This window comes from Odontesthes bonariensis, chromosome 18 (genome assembly GCF_027942865.1).
Source record: "Odontesthes bonariensis isolate fOdoBon6 chromosome 18, fOdoBon6.hap1, whole genome shotgun sequence".
Taxonomy (NCBI): Eukaryota; Metazoa; Chordata; class Actinopteri; order Atheriniformes; family Atherinopsidae; genus Odontesthes; species Odontesthes bonariensis.
Genome location: NC_134523.1, coordinates 1,637,068 through 1,659,504, shown reverse-complemented (window position 1 = coordinate 1,659,504; position 22,437 = coordinate 1,637,068). Strand labels below are relative to the sequence as shown.

The 22,437-nt window shown below is 47.8% G+C and overlaps 1 protein-coding gene across 1 annotated transcript in view; it reads right to left on the bottom strand.

Moving 5' to 3' along the window:
• Positions 1-22,437, bottom strand: part of crybg2 (crystallin beta-gamma domain containing 2) — a 66,108-nt gene that overhangs the window by 10,154 nt on the left and 33,517 nt on the right. Inside the window, exons 6-20 of the mRNA XM_075449713.1 lie at positions 21,572-21,752; positions 21,145-21,284; positions 20,023-20,149; positions 19,899-19,934; positions 19,066-19,205; positions 18,864-18,990; positions 15,052-15,206; positions 14,260-14,386; positions 12,431-12,463; positions 11,028-11,140; positions 4,557-4,686; positions 4,345-4,484; positions 2,479-2,602; positions 848-1,006; positions 459-618 (exon numbers count right to left, since the gene is read on the bottom strand). Of these exons, the coding sequence (XP_075305828.1) occupies positions 459-618; positions 848-1,006; positions 2,479-2,602; positions 4,345-4,484; positions 4,557-4,686; positions 11,028-11,140; positions 12,431-12,463; positions 14,260-14,386; positions 15,052-15,206; positions 18,864-18,990; positions 19,066-19,205; positions 19,899-19,934; positions 20,023-20,149; positions 21,145-21,284; positions 21,572-21,752 (1,892 nt within the window). The remainder of the gene's footprint in view (positions 1-458; positions 619-847; positions 1,007-2,478; positions 2,603-4,344; positions 4,485-4,556; positions 4,687-11,027; positions 11,141-12,430; positions 12,464-14,259; positions 14,387-15,051; positions 15,207-18,863; positions 18,991-19,065; positions 19,206-19,898; positions 19,935-20,022; positions 20,150-21,144; positions 21,285-21,571; positions 21,753-22,437) is intronic.

Genomic DNA, 22,437 nt, shown 5'->3' with positions numbered 1-22,437 from the left:
GCCCACCTTTAACCTTTAACATCCAGCACCATGCCCATCTTTAACACCCAGCACCATGCCCACCTTTAACCTTTAACATCCAGCACCATGCCCATCTTTAACCTTTAACACCCAGCACCATGCCCACCTTTAACCTTTAACATCCAGCACCATGCCCATCTTTAACACCCAGCACCATGCCCACCTTTAACCTTTAACACCCAGCACCATGCCCACCTTTAACCTTTAACACCCAGCACCATGCCCACCTTTAACATCCAGCACCATGCCCATCTTTAACCTTTAACACCCAGCACCATGCCCATCTTTAACCTTTAACACCCAGCACCATGCCCACCTTTAACCTTTAACACCCAGCACCATGCCCACCTTTAACATCCAGCACCATGCCCACCTTTAACCTTTAACATCCAGCACCATGCCCATCTTTAACCTTTAACACCCAGCACCATGCCCACCTTTAACATCCAGCACCATGCCGGGGAACACCAGGCTGCTGATGAGGCCCCTCATCTGGGCCGTCCAGGTTTGGATGGGCTGCCGGGTCTCGGTCCACAGAACCACCATCGCTGCCGGCTCCATGTTACCGATCACCTGCAGGCTCATGGTGGGAGACACCTGCACACAGAGAGCTGGAATCAGGTTCTGTTGGACAGATTTCAGACTAAAACTTTTTCGTCTCAGGTCCCACATCTGCATGAAGAGAACCAGGAAGATCCAGAACTGGAGCTGCTGCGATCCGAGGAACCGACTGAAACTGCAAAGGTTCTGATCCCTAGTTCATCTGGTTCTGATCCCTGGTTCTGATCCCTGGTTCATCTGGTTCTGATCCCAGCACCGTGCTCACCTTGTTTTTGATCAGACCGTCCTGGTAGAACCAGATGTCAGTGAGGGGCTCCACCTGCTCCGCCGCCACCACCCGACCCGACTTCATCTCCTCCACGCCGCCCTGGACGGACAGGAAGTGGCCGCTCGCCGTGTTCCTCACGCGGAAAAAGTGGCGTTTCTGCAGAAGAAGAAAGAGCAGAAAACGTTGTTGTTGAGCATCACCTCAAACACCAGCAGCACATTATTGGATTGGAGTACAATTTGTTGTTCATAATCTGGTTGCCGGGTTACACCGGATAACCAGATAATAAAGTGGAGCCTGTTTATGTGTCAGCTGACCATGGCTGTGTTCGAAACCGCCTACTTCTCCTACTTCTCCTACTACTCCTACTAACTTGAGCTTTTTTAAGTTCCCGGATGCATACTAGATTCTCCTAAATGTTGAGCATGCATCATGAGGTTACTACTCATACTCAAACTACCCAAGATGCAACGTAACGTGACGTCGCAGATCGTCATTTCCTGTCAAAACGGCAGTTTCAAGCTAGCTACAACGAGGGTAGGTTCACTTCCTGTTTTCAAAACAAAAGCACCAATGGTATGGTAATGGCTTTCCCTATGATAAAAGGCAACGGGTATTTTATTTTGTGAAAATAACAGGAAGTGCGTTAGCTCACTGCGGCTAGCTTTAGTAGTGCCGAATTCGTGGGAACAAAATAGTAAATAGCCGGTATTTTGTCAGGTTTTCAACACGTTGGGGATCTAAACGACTACTTTCTCGCCTGAAAATGTTTCAAATGTTGCTAAAGTTTACAGAGTTTAGAGCTTAAGAGAAATCAGCTTCAGGCCGGCTGATTTCTGCTCGGGCAGGAACGAAATGCATTGTGGGTAAACGCTCTGCATACTGTCTGATCGATCAGTATGTAGTATGCAGTATGTAGTATGCGGTGTGCGGTGTGCGGTATGCAGTGTGCAGTATGCAGTATGCGGTGTGCGGTATGCGGTGTGCGGTGTGCGGTATGCAGTATGCGGTATGCGGTGTGCGGTGTGCGGTGTGCGGTATGCAGTATGCAGTATGCGGTGTGCGGTATTGCAGTGTGCGGTGTGCGGTGTGCGGTATGCGGTATGCAGTATGTAGTATGTAGTATGTAGTATGCAGTATGTGGTTTCGAACACAGCCCTGGTGTTACGCTGCTTGTTGTCCCCTCTTTTCTGTCCTCTCAGCCCCCAGCTGGTCCAGGCAGATGGTTCCTGGTTCTGGTTCTGATGGAGGTTTCTTCCTGTTCAAAGAGAGTTTTTCTCTCCACAGTCGCCTCGTGCAGCTCAGGACGGGGATCGGATCAGAAAGAAGCTTCTGCTGGTTTCCTGAGCTGGAAACTTTATTTAACTGGTTCTGTGTGAACTGGACTCATTTAGAATGTAAAGAATCAGATCTGAGTGGTTATAATTGTACTAAAATGAACTGGACTGAACTGGACCGTATCTTTAAAGTTACTTCAGACGCCATTTTTTTGTAATTTGGTGCTTTATGAATAGAACTGAACTGAATGTGTCCTGATGGATTGTGGGTATTTTAGAGCTCTGTGCACAGTAACTAATGACCAGAAGAAGAACCTGGAAACAGAAAACCAGGAGGACGTGTGAACGAACCTGTGTGACCGGGTACATGGAGCCGACCGCCTGCAGGGAGCTGAATTTGGGCCAGTTGGTGATTTCTATGGGTTCCAGCAGGAACTGGCGCCCCCTGTAGTTGGTGTGTTCACACAGCACCCAGCTGGAAGCAGAGAGAGACAGTCAGAGGATTATGTAAGGCCCAGCCTCCTCCCACAGATTAACAGATTAACAGATGAACACACTGACCAGCCGCTCACAGATTAACAGATGAACACACTGACCAGCCGCTCACAGATTAACAGATGAAAACACTGACCAGCCGCTCACAGATCAACAGATTAACACACTGACCAGCCGCTCACAGATCAACAGATTAAAACACTGACCAGCCGCTCACAGATCAACAGATTAAAACACTGACCAGCCGCTCACAGATCAACAGATTAACACACTGACAAGCCGCTCACAGATCAACAGATTAAAACACTGACCAGCCGCTCACAGATCAACAGATTAAAACACTGACCAGCCGCTCACAGATTAACAGATTAACACACTGACCAGCCGCTCACAGATTAAAACACTGACCAGCTGCTCAAAGATTAACAGATTAACACACTGACAAACCGCTCACAGATTAACAGATTAACACACTGACCAGCCGCTCACAGATCAACAGATTAAAACACTGACCAGCCGCTCACAGATCAACAGATTAAAACACTGACCAGCCGCTCACAGATTAACAGATTAACACACTGACAAGCCGCTCACAGATTAAAACACTGACCAGCTGCTCACAGATTAACAGATTAACACACTGACAAACCGCTCACAGATTAACAGATTAACACACTGAAAAGCCACTCACAGATTAACAGATTAACACACTGACAAGCCGTTCACAGATTAAAACACTGACCAGCCGCTCACAGATTAACAGATTAAAACACTGACCAGCCGCTCACAGATTAACAGATTAACACACTGACAAGCCGCTCACAGATTAAAACACTGACCAGCTGCTCACAGATTAACAGATTAAAACACTGACCAGCCGCTCACAGATTAACAGATTAAAACACTGACCAGCCGCTCACAGATTAAAACACTGACCAGCTGCTCACAGATTAACAGATTAAAACACTGACCAGCCGCTCACAGATTAACAGATTAACACACTGAAAAACCGCTCACAGATTAACAGATTAACACACTGACAAGCCGCTCACAGATTAACAGATTAAAACACTGACCAGCCGCTCACAGATTAACAGATTAAAACATTGATCAGCCGCTCAAAGATTAACAGATTAACACACTGACCAGCCGCTCACAGATTAACAGATTAAAACACTGACCAGCCGCTCACAGATTAACAGATTAAAACACTGACCAGCCGCTCACAGATTAACAGATTAAAACACTGACCAGCCGCTCACAGATTAACAGATTAAAACACTGACCAGCCGCTCACAGATTAACAGATTAACACACTGACAAACCGCTCACAGATTAACAGATTAACACACTGACCAGCCGCTCACAGATTAACAGATTAAAACACTGACCAGCTGCTCACAGATTAACAGTTTAAAACACTGACCAGCCGCTCACAGATTAACAGATTAAAACACTGACCAGCCGCTCACAGATTAACAGTTTAAAACACTGACCAGCCGCTCACAGATTAACAGATTAAAACACTGACCAGCCGCTCACAGATTAACAGATTAAAACACTGACCAGCCGCTCACAGATTAACAGATTAACACACTGACAAGCCGCTCACAGATTAACAGATTAAAACACTGACCAGCCGCTCACAGATTAACAGATTAACAGATTAAAACACTGACCAGCCGCTCACAGATTAACAGATTAACAGATTAAAACACTGACCAGCCGCTGTTGACCCTGACCGACAGGACGTGGCTGTTGAAGCCCTCCTGGACCAGGCTGAGGACCTCGGAGTCGGTGGTGACCTCGCGGCCCTCCAGGCCCTCCAGGCCGAACAGAGAGATGGAGGGAACCGAGAACATCTGCACACACACAGATGGAAGTTCAGAGCCAGCCGGACAGAACGTTACCTGTGCAGATGGAAGCTTACTCACCATCGGCACCGGCCTGAGGGAGTGGATGGAGCAGCCGGGGGGGCAGCCCATGCTGGGCAGGCTGGAGTAGTCCCCCTCAGACACCACGTACATGTTCCCAGAGAACCGGTTCTCCTCGAAGAGCACCCAGCTGGAACCCAGCAGCACATCAGCATCACATCAGCATCACATGACATCACATCAGCATCATTTCAGCATCACATAACATCAGATCACATCAGCATCACATCAGCATCACATCAGCATCACATGACATCACATCAGCATCATTTCAGCATCACATCAGCATCAGCATCACAGCATCACATCAGCATCAGCATCACAGCATCACATCAGCACCACATCATCACATCAGCATCACATCAGCATCACATCAGCATCAGATCGCATCACATCAGATCAGCATCACATCAGCATCACATCAGCATCAGATCACATCAGATCACATCACATCAGATCACATCACATCAGATCACATCAGCATCACATCAGCATCAGCATCACATCAGCATCAGATCACATCACATCAGATCACATCACATCAGATCACATCAGCATCACATCAGCATCACATCAGCATCACATCACATCAGCATCACATCAGCATCACATCACATCATATCAGCATCACATCACATCACATCACATCATATCAGCATCACATCACATCACATCACATCAGCATCACATCAGCATCACATCACATCACATCAGCATCACATCAGCATCACATCACATCATATCAGCATCACATCACATCAGCATCACATCACATCACATCAGCATCACATCACATCATATCAGCATCACATCACATCATATCAGCATCACATCACATCATATCAGCATCACATCACATCATATCAGCATCACATCACATCACATCAGCATCAGATCACATCACATCACATCACATCAGCATCACATCAGCATCACATCACATCACATCAGCATCACATCACATCAGCATCACATCACATCATATCAGCATCACATCACATCACATCAGCATCACATCAGCATCACATCACATCACATCAGCATCACATCACATCATATCAGCATCACATCACATCACATCAGCATCACATCAGCATCACATCACATCACATCAGCATCACATCACATCAGCATCACATCAGCATCACATCAGCATCACATCACATCAGCATCACATCACATCAGCATCACATCACATCACATCACATCAGCATCACATCACATCAACATCACATCACATCAGATCACATCAGCATCACATCAGCATCACATCAGCATCACATCATATCAGCATCAGATCACATCACATCAGCATCAAATCACATCAGATCACATCAGCATCAGATTACATCAGCATCACATCAGCATCACATCACATCACATCACATCACATCAGCATCACATCACATCACATCACATCAGATCACATCAGCATCACATCACATCACATCACATCAGCATCACATCACATCACATCAGATCACATCAGCATCACATCACATCACATCACATCACATCAACATCACATCACATCAGATCACATCAGCATCACATCAGCATCACATCAGCATCACATCATATCAGCATCAGATCACATCACATCAGCATCACATCACATCACATCAGCATCACATCACATCAGATCAGCATCACATCAGATCAGCATCACATCAGCATCACATCACATCACCATCAGCATCACATCACATCACACCAGCATCACATCACATCAGATCAGCATCACATCAGATCAGCATCACATCAGCATCACATCAGCATCACATCAGCATCACATCACATCACATCACCATCAGCATCACATCACATCAGCATCACATCACATCACACCAGCATCACATCAGCATCACATCAGCATCACATCAGCATCACATCACATCAGCATCACATCACATCAGCATCACATCACATCACATCAGCATCACATCAGCATCACATCAGCATCACATCAGCATCACATCACATCAGCATCACATCAGCATCACATCAGCATCACATCAGCATCACATCAGATCACATCACATCACATCAGATCACATCACATCAGCATCACATCACATCACATCAGATCACATCACATCAGCATCACATCACATCACATCAGATCACATCAGCATCACATCAGCATCACATCAGCATCACATCACATCAGCATCACATCACATCACATCAGATCACATCACATCACATCAGATCACATCACATCAGCATCACATCACATCACATCAGATCACATCACATCAGCATCACATCACATCACATCAGCATCACATCAGCATCACATCAGCATCACATCACCATCAGCATCACATCACATCACATCACCATCAGCATCACATCAGCATCACATCACCATCAGCATCACATCACATCAGCATCACATCAGCATCACATCAGATCACATCACATCACATCAGATCACATCACATCAGCATCACATCACATCACATCAGATCACATCACATCAGCATCACATCACATCACATCAGCATCACATCAGCATCACATCAGCATCACATCACCATCAGCATCACATCACATCACATCACCATCAGCATCACATCAGCATCACATCACCATCAGCATCACATCACATCACATCACCATCAGCATCACATCACATCACACCAGCATCACATCAGCATCACATCAGCATCACATCAGCATCACATCACCATCAGCATCACATCACATCACCATCAGCATCACATCACATCACACCAGCATCACATCAGATCAGCATCACATCAGATCAGCATCACATCAGATCAGCATCACATCACCATCAGCATCACATCACATCACCATCAGCATCACATCACATCACATCACCATCAGCATCACATCAGCATCACATCAGCATCACATCACATCAGCATCACATCACATCACACCAGCATCACATCAGATCAGCATCACATCAGATCAGCATCACATCAGATCAGCATCACATCAGCATCACATCACATCAGCATCACATCAGCATCACATCAGCATCACATCAGCATCACATCACATCAGCATCACATCACATCAGCATCACATCACATCACATCAGCATCACATCACATCAGCATCACATCACATCAGCATCACATCAGCATCACATCAGCATCACATCAGCATCACATCAGCATCACATCAGCATCACATCACATCACATCAGCATCACATCACATCACATCACATCAGCATCACATCACATCAGCATCACATCACATCACATCAGCATCACATTAGCATCACATCACATCAGCATCACATCAGCATCACATCAGCATCACATCACATCAGATCACATCACATCAACATCACATCAGCATCACATCAGCATCACATCAGCATCACATCACATCAGCATCACATCAGCATCACATCAGCATCACATCAGCATCACATCACATCAGCATCACATCACATCAGCATCACATCAGCATCACATCAGCATCACATCACATCACAATCACATCAGCATCACATCAGCATCACATCACATCAGCATCACATCAGCATCACATAACATCAGCATCAGCATCACATCAGCATCACATCACATCAGATCACATCACATCAGCATCAGATCGCATCACATCACATCAGCATCACATCAGCATCACATCAGCATCACATCAGCATCACATCAGCATCAGATCAGATCACATCAGCATCACATCAGCATCACATCAGCATCACATCACATCAGCATCACATCAGCATCAGCATCACATCACATCACATCACATCAGCATCACATCAGATCACATCAGCATCACATCACATCAGCATCACATCAGCATCACATCACATCAGCATCACATCAGCATCACATCACATCAGATCACATCAGCATCACATCACATCAGCATCACATCAGCATCACATCACATCAGCATCACATCAGCATCACATCACATCAGATCACATCAGCATCACATCACATCAGATCACATCAGCATCACATCACATCAGCATCACATCAGCATCACATCAGCATCACATCACATCACATCAGCATCAGCATCACATCACATCAGCATCACATCACATCAGCATCAGATCACATCACATCACATCACATCAGCATCAGCATCACATCACATCAGCATCAGCATCAGCATCACATCACATCAGCATCAGCATCAGCATCACATCACATCAGATCACATCAGCATCACATCACATCAGATCACATCACATCAGCATCAGATCACATCACATCACATCAGCATCAGCATCACATCACATCACATCAGATCACATCAGCATCACATCACATCAGATCACATCACATCAGCATCAGATCACATCACATCACATCAGCATCAGCATCACATCACATCAGATCACATCAGCATCACATCACATCAGATCACATCACATCACATCAGATCACATCAGCATCACATCAGCATCACATCAGCATCAGATCACATCAGATCACATCACATCAGCATCACATCAGCATCAGATCACATCACATCACATCAGCATCACATCACATCAGCATCACATCACATCAGCATCACATCAGCATCACATCAGCATCAGGATCAGATCACATCACATCAGCATCACATCACATCACATCAGCATCAGCATCAGCATCACATCAGCATCACATCACAGCACATCAGCATCAGATCACATCACATCAGCATCAGATCACATCACATCACATCAGCATCAGATCACATCACATCACATCACATCACATCAGCATCAGATCACATCACATCACATCACATCACAACACATCACATCACATCAGCATCAGATCACATCACATCACATCACATCACATCACATCACATCACATCAGCATCAGATCACATCACATCAGCATCAGATCACATCACATCACATCACATCACATCACATCAGCATCAGATCACATCACATCACATCACAACACATCACATCACAATCACATCACATCACATCAGCATCAGCATCACATCACATCACATCACATCAGCATCACATCAGCATCAGATCACATCACATCAGCATCACATCAGCATCAGATCACATCACATCACATCACATCACATCACATCAGCATCACATCAGCATCACATCAGCATCACATCAGCATCAGGATCAGATCACATCACATCAGCATCACATCACATCACATCAGCATCAGCATCAGCATCACATCAGCATCACATCACAGCACATCAGCATCAGATCACATCACATCAGCATCAGATCACATCACATCACATCAGCATCAGATCACATCACATCACATCACATCACATCACATCAGCATCAGATCACATCACATCACATCAGCATCAGATCACATCACATCACAACACATCACATCACATCAGCATCAGATCACATCACATCACATCAGCATCAGATCACATCAGCATCAGATCACATCACATCACATCACATCAGCATCACATCAGCATCACATCACATCACATCAGCATCACATCACATCAGCATCAGATCACATCACATCACATCAGCATCACATCACATCAGCATCACATCACATCAGCATCACATCACATCACATCAGCATCACATCACATCACATCAGCATCACATCAGCATCACATCACATCAGCATCACATCACATCAGCATCACATCACATCAGCATCACATCACATCACATCAGCATCACATCACATCAGCATCACATCAGCATCACATCAGCATCACTACTCTTTATCTCCCAGAACTTTCCACGATTTTACATACTAAAAGACCCTGTGCGATATTTTATTTATCCGGCCATCTGTGCAATAATTCACGTCACTACTGTGCAATATTTTATCTATTTATGGTCAGACTGTGTGCATACAATGTGTAATTAACACAAGTGTAGTGCAATATGGGCAATAACTCAACCATAGTGCTATAACTTATTTTATTTAACTCTCTTTACTTTGTATATCTTGTATAGCCTATATTCTTTTTTACACTTTGTTTTAGATTATTCTATATTAATTATATTTTAATGATATATTATATTAATTATTCTATATTATACTGTATTTTAGATTTATAGAGATCCTATGTGTGTGTTTGGAGCTACTGGGGACTTGAATTTCCCTGAGGGAGTCATCCCAAGGGGTAAATAAAGTTGAGTCATGGGGCAAATAAACGTGAAATATTTCCGTTTTTATTTTAAAAAATAAATATGGACTTCGTCTGTAGTGTGATAATTAGCTTACTACTTTGATGTTTATAATAACCTAAACGTTTGAGAATTAAGCAAGTTATGTCTTGAATGTTTGAATGTTTCACCATCAACACAATGTTGTCGGCGAGAGAGCTGCCTGTGGTAAGATGGCCGCCATCTGCGGACGTTCCACTCCGTTGCCCAGCAACGCGGACGAGACATCTAGCCATTCTATACATATCTATGTTCTAACCAATCACCATCTTCCTCTCACTTCCTGGTTACTCTTACTTCCTGGTTACTCACCTTCCTCCCACCACACGGCAGGACCGGGTCAGCACCGTCCCCGGCAGCGCCTGCTGGTTCTGGTCGTAGATGTGACACTGACCCTGGAAGTTGGGCTCAGAGTAAAGGATGATCTGACAGGGAGGAGAGAAGAGAGCCCAGAAGCTCTTTTATTTCCTCTGAAAGAGTCTTTTTTTAATGTTTTATACAAACCGGAAAAGAACTTCAGTCAGCTCAGATAAAGGTTTTAGGGTGTTTTCCTTTTTGTGTTGAAATGTTAGTTCACATCTGGAACATGTGTCTGTGAAAGGTAGGGATGGGAATTGATAAGATTTTTACGATTCCAATTCCATTTTCGATTCTGCTTAACGATTCGGTTCTTTGTCGGTTCCCTTATCGATTCTCATTTAGAGAAAAAGGACAACAAACCGGTCGATTAGCATCAACTGTGTTTAGTTTAGAAGTAACACGAGTCATGACCTCACAAACCCAACAACGGTGAGGTCCACATTGGTCTATCATGGCCTGGGTAATTTAACTCTTCCTGCTCTGGTGAAAGGAGAAGCTGGAGGTAGACGTGAACTGGGGGTAGTACCACCAGCCTCTGGCTCTGAGCCAGTCAGGCTCTGCCTCTCATGATTTCATCTAAATGTAATGCCTGAGAAGCCATTCATTTAACCTTAACCGTTACTAACAGCAGCTTTTACAATGAGGCAAATGGTGCTAACATGATAGGCAGTGTTTGTTAGTTAGTTAGTTACCTGCAGTGTTAGCCGAGGACATGCTAACGTTGCTAACGTTGCTGGGTGCAGATTCACCAACGTTAGTCCGGAGCGGATCGAAAACGCGACATTCATTCATAGTTATTGCATGTTGGTAGTATTTCCTCCCTTTGGTGAAATATTCACTTTGCAAGTTGCCCTGTTGTCGTCTTTTTTAGGGATGAGTAACCAAACTTTGGAGCGTTTGTACCGCTTGGGCGCCATGTTTACTGCTGGCTGCTGCTGCGCTGGACTCGCCACGCAACGTAACGTGGTGACGTCATTCGCGCCCACTGGAATCGATAAGGGAATCATTTGCAAAATCGCCAAAACGATTCCAAGGAATTGAAACACTGGGAACCGGTTCTCAACAAGAACCGGTTCTCGATTCCCATCCCTATCTGTGAGTGATGTTAACAGCATGGTGTTCAGTTTGCTGACTAATGCTTTGTTTAGTTTAGAACAACTTTAACCTAAAATCTGAATAAAAAGCGAGTGAAAGAAACAAAACGAATGTCTTTAGATGAAAGGAAGCAGAAGGAGAAGGACTGAGGCGCAGGAGTTTAAAGCAGAAAACGTTCCAGATGTTTGTGCATCTGCTTTATAAACTGACCTGGAGCCTCAGATTAAACCCAAACCTGCAGGAAAGTGAAGGAAACTCACCTCCTGTCGGCTCCTGGAGCTGTCGAGCGGGGCCTGAAACACAAGAGAAGGAAGGGAAGTCATGGCTGGTTCTAACCAGTAAGACGGGTTCTAACCAGTAAGAAAGGTTCTAACCAGTAAGACGGGTTCTAACCAGTAAGAAAGGTTCTAACCAGTAAGACGGGTTCTAACCAGTAAGAAAGGTTCTAACCAGTAAGATGGGTTCTAACCTGTAAGACGGGTTCTAACCACTCAGACGGGTTCTAACCACTCAGCCGGGTTCTAACCAGTAAGACAGGTTCTAACCAGTAAGACGGGTTCTAACCACTCAGACGGCTTCTAACCTGTAAGACGGGTTCTAACCAGTAAGACGGGTTCTAACCAGTAAGAAAGGTTCTAACCAGTAAGACGGGTTCTAACCACTCAGACGGGTTCTAACCAGTAAGACGGGTTCTAACCAGTAAGAAAGGTTCTAACCAGTAAGACGGGTTCTAACCAGTAAGACGGGTTCTAACCACTCAGACGGGTTCTAACCTGTAAGACGGGTTCTAACGGGTTCTAACCTGTAAGACGGGTTCTAACCTGTAAGACGGGTTCTAACCACTCAGACGGCTTCTAACCTGTAAGACGGGTTCTAACCAGTAAGACGGGTTCTAACCAGTAAGAAAGGTTCTAACCAGTAAGACGGGTTCTAACCAGTAAGACGGGTTCTAACCACTCAGACGGGTTCTAACCAGTAAGACGGGTTCTAACCACTCAGACGGGTTCTAACCAGTAAGACGGGTTCTAACCAGTAAGAAAGGTTCTAACCAGTAAGACGGGTTCTAACCAGTAAGACGGGTTCTAACCACTCAGACGGGTTCTAACCAGTAAGACGGGTTCTAACCAGTAAGATGGGTTCTAACCTGTAAGACGGGTTCTAACCACTCAGACGGGTTCTAACCACTCAGACGGGTTCTAACCTGTAAGACGGGTTCTAACCAGTAAGACGGGTTCTAACGGGTTCTAACCTGTAAGACGGGTTCTAACCAGTAAGACGGGTTCTAACCAGTAAGACGGGTTCTAACCAGTAAGATGGGTTCTAACCTGTAAGACGGGTTCTAACCACTCAGACGGGTTCTAACCTGTAAGACGGGTTCTAACCAGTAAGACGGGTTCTAACGGGTTCTAACCTGTAAGACGGGTTCTAACCTGTAAGACGGGTTCTAACCAGTAAGACGGGTTCTAACGGGTTCTAACCTGTAAGACGGGTTCTAACCTGTAAGACGGGTTCTAACCTGTAAGATGGGTTCTAACCTGTAAGACGGGTTCTAACCACTCAGACGGGTTCTAACCACTCAGACGGGTTCTAACCTGTAAGACGGGTTCTAACCAGTAAGACGGGTTCTAACCTGTAAGACGGGTTCTAACCACTCAGACGGGTTCTAACCTGTAAGACGGGTTCTAACCAGTAAGACGGGTTCTAACCAGTAAGACGGGTTCTAACCTGTAAGACGGGTTCTAACCAGTAAGACGGGTTCTAACGGGTTCTAACCTGTAAGACGGGTTCTAACCAGTAAGACGGGTTCTAACGGGTTCTAACCTGTAAGACGGGTTCTAACCAGTAAGACGGGTTCTAACCAGTAAGATGGGTTCTAACCTGTAAGACGGGTTCTAACCACTCAGACGGGTTCTAACCTGTAAGACGGGTTCTAACCAGTAAGACGGGTTCTAACGGGTTCTAACCTGTAAGACGGGTTCTAACCAGTAAGACGGGTTCTAACGGGTTCTAACCAGTAAGACGGGTTCTCACCAGTAAGACGGGTTCTAACCAGTAAGACGGGTTCTAACGGGTTCTAACGGGTTCTAACCTGTAAGACGGGCTGGACCGAGCAGATCCGGGTGTCCTGGGAGCCCCAGTCGGCACAGTTGCTGTAGAAGCCTTTCTCCAGGATGTGCTGGCTCCCAGAGAAGTCCACGTGAGAGTAGGCAACCCAGCTGGGGGCAAGAAGGGCAACAGTGAGCCGAGGAAGGGCAACAGTGAGCCGAGGAAGGGCAACAGTGAGCTGAGGAAGGGCAACAGTGAGCTGAGGAAGGGCAACAGTGAGCTGAGGAAGGGCAACAGTGAGCTGAGAAAGGGCAACAGTGAGCTGAGGAAGGGCAACAGTGAGCTGAAGAAGGGCAACAGTGAGCTGAAGAAGGGCAACAGTGAGCTGAGAAAGGGCAACAGTGAGCTGAGGAAGGGCAACAGTGAGCTGAGGAAGGACAACAGTGAGCTGAGAAAGGGCAACAGTGAGCTGAGGAAGGGCAACAGTGAGCTGAAGAAGGGCAACAGTGAGCTGAGGAAGGGCAACAGTGAGCTGAGGAAGGGCAACAGTGAGCTGAGGAAGGGCAACAGTGAGCTGAAGAAGGGCAACAGTGAGCCGAGGAAGGGCAACAGTGAGCCGAGGAAGGGCAACAGTGAGCTGAAGAAGGGCAACAGTGAGCTGAAGAAGGGCAACAGTGAGCTGAAGAAGGGTAACAGTGAGCTGAAGAAGGGCAACAGTGAGCCGAGGAAGGGCAACAGTGAGCTGAAGAAGGGCAACAGTGAGCTGAAGAAGGGTAACAGTGAGCTGAAGAAGGGCAACAGTGAGCTGAAGAAGGGCAACAGAAGCAGAACTTACACCCCGCTGAGCACGTGGATGGAGCGGGTGGAGGTCTGGAACCCGAACAGCTCCACATCAGGAATGGCCTCCGTCACCTCGAAGGTGTTCTCCTCCAGCATGCCCTCCTCCTCCTCCGGCTGCTCAAACAGCACCATCAGGGGCTCCGTCAGGTCCTAAAGAAGCAGAGAAACTGTCAGCAGCGGGTGGTGTTAGTGGCTCCACCCTTAGCTCCATCAGGGGCTCCGTCAGGTCCTAAAGAAGCAGAGAAACTCTGTCAGCAGCGGGTGGTGTTAGTGGCTCCACCCTGACCTCCATCAGGGGCTCCGTCAGGTCCTAAAGAAGCAGAGAAACTGTCAGCAGCGGGTGGTGTTAGTGGCTCCACCCTGACCTCCATCAGGGCCTCCGTCAGGTCCTAAAGAAGCAGAGAAACTGTCAGCAGCGGGTGGTGTTAGTGGCTCCACCCTGACCTCCATCAGGGCCTCCGTCAGGTCCTAAAGAAGCAGAGAAACTGTCAGCAGCGGGTGGTGTTAGTGGCTCCACCCTGACCTCCATCAGGGCCTCCGTCAGGTCCTAAAGAAGCAGAGAAACTGTCAGCAGCGGGTGGTGTTAGTGGCTCCACCCTGAGCTCCATCAGGGGCTCCGTCAGGTCCTAAAGAAGCAGAGAAACTCTGTCAGCAGCAGGTGGTGTTAGTGGCTCCAGCCTGAGCTCCACCCTGAGCTCCATCAGGTCCTAAAGAAGCAGAGAAACTCTGTCAGCAGCGGGTGGTGTTAGTGGCTCCACCCTGAGCTCCATCAGGGGCTCCGTCAGGTCCTAAAGAAGCAGAGAAACTCTGTCAGCAGCGGGTGGTGTTAGTGGCTCCACCCTGAGCTCCACCCTGAGCTCCATCAGGTCCTAAAGAAGCAGAGAAACTCTGTCAGCAGCGGGTGGTGTTAGTGGCTCCACCCTGAGCTCCACCCTGAGCTCCATCAGGTCCTAAAGAAGCAGAGAAACTCTGTCAGCAGCGGGTGGTGTTAGTGGCTAGGTCTGAGTCCATCACTACACCCAGATTTCTGGCCTGGTTGGTAGTTTCTTGGTGTATAGATTGAAGTTCTGTGGTGACCTGTAATCGTTTCTCTTTGACTCCAAAGACAATTACCTCAGTTTTGTTTTTGTTTAGCTGGAGAAAGCTGTGGCACATCCAGTCATTAATCTCCTCAATGCATTTACCAAGAGCCTAAACAGGGCCTCGGTCTCCAGGTGACATTGTAATATATATCTGCGTGTCATCTGCATAGCTATGGTAGTTTATTTTGTTGTTTGTTATAATCAGTGCCAGTGGGAGCATGTAGATGTTAAACAGAAGAGGTCCCAGGATGGAACCCTGGGGAACTCCACATGTGACTCTTGCTCAGATGTAAAGTTACCTATTGACACAAAGTACTTCCTGTTCTCTAAGTATGTTTTGAACCAGTTTAGTACAGTTCCGCCCAGTTCTCCAGTCGTTTCAGGAATATATTGTGGTCAACTGTATCAAATGCAGTAAAACTAAGACTGACATTTTTCCACCGTCTGTATTCAGACATATGTCATTAAACACTTTGGTCAGAGCAGTCTCAGTGCTGTGGTGCTGTCTGAAACCTGACTGGAAGGTGTCATAGCAGTTATTTTGTTTTAAAAAGTAATTAAGCTGTTAAAAAAACGCTTTTTCAATGATCTTACTTAAAAATGGGAGATTTGAGATGGACCTGTAGTTGTTCATTTGTGTCCTTTTTCTTTTTTTTTTTTTTTTAAATATTTTTTGGGGCTTTTTTATGCCTTTAATGTTAGGACAGTTGGAGAGAGACAGGAAGCAGGGGGCAGAGAGATGGGGAAGACATGCAGCAAGGGGCCGTCCGGTGCGGGAGTCGAACCGGGGCCAGCTGCAGCGAGGACTAAGCCTCTGTACATGGGGCGGCTGCTTAACCCACTACGCCACCAACCGCCCCATTTGTGTCCTTTTTCAGCAGAGGTTTGATTCGTGCTGTTTTTAGTGGCTCTGGAAACACGCCCGGCATTAAAGACAAGTTTAAAGACAAGTTCACCATCAGTAACAGGTCTGACTCCAAAATCTTTGAGACCTTTTGAACAAAGCTGTTGGCAGGATGTCTAAGCAGCAAGAGTTCAGCTGATGTAAGATGTCCTCCAGGTCTTTGCTGTTAGTTATTTGTTTATTTGTGACAGGACTCTGCATATTAATAAACATACAATCTAAATATACCAGATTTAGCTGAAAAGCTAATTTCCATCTGCAGTCCTGCTGTTCACACTAAAATCAAGACAAAGACAGGAAACAAGAAAACAAAGTGTGCAACATTCCATATCACTTAACCACATCACAAGATATACAACAAATGACCTGTTATGGTACGAATACCATACCGAAAAACCATAAACACAATTTTGTCGCACAGTAGTTTCAGACATTAAAATGCATCTGATTGGCAAATAATGTTTTACCCTCCTATACAAGTATACATTTATTAAAGTACATCTGGTAATATATTAAAGTGCATTTATCCTAAAGAGCTATTTTTAAAGTGCATGGAGTAAAGTGCCATTTTTAAAGTGCACGGAATAAAGTGCACACTAATTTTAAGAATTAAAGAATTACTACCAATTTATTTTTAGTATTGCATGTTAAATAAAACTACCATTCTTGTTTACAGTCCTGGTTATCTGTAAGCCATGTTTTTAGTGGTTTCTTAAAAGCTACATATGTTGAGTTTTCCCTTATGGCCAACGGAACTGTGTTCCATGTAGAGCAACCAAAGACTGATCGGACCTTCTGTGCAAATGCCGTTCTCCTAAACTGTACCTCACAGTCCCCCCTGGTGGCTGATCTTGTCATTGTCACCCTGGTTTTCTGTTTAATTAAGTTAATGGGTTGGAACTGTGTCATGGTGTTTAAACGGGTTTTCGGTGGAGACGGTAAATACACTGGAAAAAAATCAAAGTCTTACCAAGTATATTTGTCTAATTTCTAGTCAAAATATCTCATTACACTTGATATAAGACACAACTGCCTAACAAGCACCATTTCAGCCAGATGTAGGGACTTGTTTTAATACAATACATCTGGAATATCTTGTTAAGTGAAAAAGTCTTGAAAACAAATTGTTTTCAGTCACATATCATATGAAACAATCTTTTTTTTACATTTGAAGAGGTTTTTAAGCTAATTTCAAAATCACTTTTATCTCAAAAGTCCCAAATATCACATTTTATTTCAAGAAATCTGGACAAGCCGATTTTCACTCGTTCCATTGGCAGATTTTTTTGCTTATTTCAAGCAAAAACGTATTTTATTTGTTGTTTTTTTTTACTTATTTTTGGAGGGGCATTTTTTCCACTGGAAAAAATCTAAATCTTACCAAGTATATTTGTCTAATTTCTAGTCAAAATATCTCATTACACTTAATAAAAGACACAACTGCCTAACAAGTACTATTTCAGCCAGATATAGGGACTTGTTTGAAGACAATACATCTGGAATATCTTGTTAAGTGAAAAAGTCTTGAAAACAAATTGTTTTGAGTCACATTTCACATGAAACAAGCTTTTTTGGACATTTGAAGAGGTTTTTAAGCTAATTTCAAGATCACTTTTAACTCAAAAATCCTAAATATCACATCTTATTTAGAGAAATCTTGACAAGCAGATTTTTTTGCTCATTTCAAGCAAAAACGTCTTTTATTTGTTGTTTTTTTTACTTATTTCCAGTGTATGCTGAACCAACTGCTTGTCTAATATTTTGGATTTTGTCATTTTACTCATTGCAGGCCATGGTGGAATGAAGCTCCTCTATACTCACAGCCTGGAGGATCCTGGCGGAGCGCAGCTCTGAGTCGCAGCCCCCCCACACCCTCCAGTCGTGGTATTCCCCCTCCTCCAGCAGGTACTGGTGGCCTCTGAAGCCCTCCTTCTCGTAGCCCACCCAGCTGCACACAGACAGGGGGGGTCAGTCTGCAGACTGAGCCGGAGGCAGCCATTAGCTCATTAACAGGTGAACTCACATTCCCCCCAGGACCTTCAGGGAGCCCACGCTGTACATGAAGACCGTCTGCTGGCTGTCCGCTCGGGTCATGAAGTCCTTCATGTTGGCGCTGACGGTCCGAGACTTCCCGGAGAAGTATGGCTTGTCGTAGATCACCATCTGGGGACAAAGAGGAGCGTTCAGGAGGCGTGGCCGGTGAGGCCGCTTCAGGACAAACTGAGGCTGCTTCAGGACAAGCTGAGGCTGCTTCAGGACAAGCTGAGGCCGCTTCAGGACAAGCTGAGGCCGCTTCAGAACAACCTGAGGCTGCTTCAGGACAAACTGAGGCCGCTTCAGGATAAGCTGAGGCTGCTTCAGGACAAACTGAGGCCGCTTCAGGACAAACTGAGGCCGCTTCAGGACAAAGGTTCCTTCAAAGGTTCCTCCAAAGGTTCCCCCAAAGGTTCACCCAAAGGTTCCCCCCAAAGTGTCCCCAAAGGTTCCTCCCAAGGTTCCCCAAAGGTTCATTCAAAGGTTCCTCCAAAGGTTCCCTCAAAGGGTCCCCCAAAGGTTCCTTCAAAGGTTCCCCCAAAGGTTCCTTCAAAGGTTCCTTCAAAGGTTCCCCCAAAGGTTCCTTCAAAGGTTCCCCCAAAGGTTCCTCCAAAGGTTCCTCCAAGGGTTCCACCAAAGGTTCCTCCCAAGGTTCCCCAAAGGTTCCTTCAAATGGTCCTCCAAAGGTTCCTTCAAAGGTTCCCCCAAAGGTTCACCCAAAGGTTCCCCCAAAGGTTTACCCAAAGGTTCCTTCAAAGGTTCACCCAAAGGTTCCCCTTCAGGACAAGCTGAGGCTGTGATGGAGATTTTTCAGATCCTCACCTTGGGCTCGCTGCTGTTCTCCACTCTGGGTTCCCCCTGAAAGAGAAAGCCCCCCATCAGCTGAGACAGATCCACAGTAAACAGTAAGACAGCAGACCTTCCAGCCCTCCTATCAGAAACTCACCACTTTGAGCGGGTGCAGCGACCCCACGTAGGGCTGCTCCACCCCCCAGGCTGCGGGGTTGGGATACCCCCCCACCTCCAGGACACGTGGGACCCCCTGGAAGAAGGGCTGAGCGTACACCAGCCAGCTGAGGGCAGAGGGAACAGGTGAGTGAAAACAATGCTGCACAGCGGGGCAGAACCAGCCCCCATCAGCCCCCACCTGCCCCCACCAGCCCCCACCAGCCTCCACCAGCCCCCACCAGCCCCCACCAGCTTCCATCAGCCCCCACCAGCCTCCACCAGCCCCCACCAGCCCCCACCAGCCCCCATCAGCCTCCACCAGCCTCCACCAGCCCCCACCAGCCCCCACCAGCCCCCATCAGCCTCCACCAGCCCCCACCAGCCTCCACCAGCCCCCACCAGCCCCCATCAGCCTCCACCAGCCCCCACCAGCCCCCATCAGCCTCCACCAGCCCCCACCAGCCTCCACCAGCCCCCGTCAGCCTCCACCAGCCCCCGTCAGCCCCCACCAGTTCCACCAGCCCCCATCAGCCTCCACCAGCCCCCATCAGCCCCCACCAGCCTCCACCAGCCCCCACCAGCCCCCGTCAGCCTCCACCAGCCTCCACCAGCCCCCGTCAGCCCCCACCAGTTCCACCAGCCCCCGTCAGCCTCCACCAGCCTCCACCAGCCCCCGTCAGCCCCCACCAGTTCCACCAGCCCCCATCAGCCCCCACCAGCTTCCATCAGCCCCCACCAGCCCCCATCAGCCTCCACCAGCCTCCACCAGCCCCCATCAGCCTCCACCAGCCCCCACCAGCCTCCACCAGCCCCCATCAGCCTCCACCAGCCCCCACCAGCCTCCACCAGCCCCCGTCAGCCTCCACCAGCCTCCACCAGCCCCCGTCAGCCCCCACCAGTTCCACCAGCCCCCACCAGTTCCACCAGCCCCCATCAGCCTCCACCAGTTCCACCAGCCCCCACCAGCCCCCACCAGCCTCCATCAGCCCCCACCAGCCTCCATCAGCCTCCACCAGCCCCCACCAGCCTCCATCAGCCCCCACCAGCCCCCACCAGCCTCCATCAGCCCCCACCAGCCTCCATCAGCCTCCACCAGCCCCCATCAGCCTCTATCACTCACAGGCCCGCGTTGATGATGATGGAGTTGGCCTTGATGGGGAACCCAAAGATCCGGGCGTCCTCCGAGGTGTCTCTGAAAACAACCTTCTTCCCCTCTGCGTCCTCCTCCGGGAAGAGACAGATCTCTGGCACGCTGTAGTCCTGGGGGCAATAAGAAGGGCAATAAGAAGAGACAGATCTCTGGCACGCTGTAGTCCTGGGGGCAATAAGAAGGGCAATAAGAAGAGACAGATCTCTGGCACGCTGTAGTCCTGGGGGCAATAAGAAGGCAAAGGAATTACTCTGAAACTTTCTACCTGCGGTTAAAGCCCCACCAAAGGGGAGTAAAGGGTGCTTTTTACCTGCGGTTAAAGAATGGGATGCACCCCCCCCCCCCCCCCCCCCCCGGCTCCCCTGTTCTTCATCACCTATCAGTGAACCTCTCTCACCCTGACGGCTCGGCGCACAGACCCGATGATAAACCTCCGGGCCGGCTTCGGCTCCGCCTCCTTCGGCTCCTTCGGCCCGTTCGGCTCCTCTGGGAGGCTGAAGGGGCAGGTGAGCTCAATGTCCCCCTCGTCCAGGGCAATCTTCTCTCCTTTGAAGTTGGGTTTCTCGTACAGCACCCACCTGAGGAACACAGGGAAGGTTACAGCCCAGGGACCCCAACTCTGAACCCCAGGGGACCCCAACTACAGCCCAGGGACCCCAACTACAGCCCAGGGACCCCAACTCTACAGCCCAGGGACCCCAACTCTACAGCCCAGGGTACCCCAACTCTACAGCCAAGGGACCCCAACTCTACAGCCCAGGGACCCCAACTCTGAACCCCAGGGGACCCCAACTACAGCCCAGGGACCCCAACTCTGAACCCCAGGGGACCCCAACTACAGCCCAGGGACCCCAACTCTACAGCCCAGGGACCCCAACTCTACAGCCCAGGGACCCCAACTCTACAGCCCAGGGTACCCCAACTCTACAGCCAAGGGACCCCAACTCTACAGCCCAGGGACCCCAACTCTGAACCCCAGGGGACCCCAACTACAGCCCAGGGACCCCAACTCTACAGCCCAGGGACCCCAACTCTACAGCCCAGGGACCCCAACTCTGAACCCCAGGGGACCCCAACTACAGCCCAGGGACCCCAACTCTACAGCCCAGGGACCCCAACTCTACAGCCCAGGGACCCCAACTCTGAACCCCAGGGGACCCCAACTACAGCCCAGGGACCCCAACTCTACAGCCCAGGGTACCCCAACTCTACAGCCCAGGGACCCCAACTCTACAGCCCAGGGACCCCAACTCTGAACCCCAG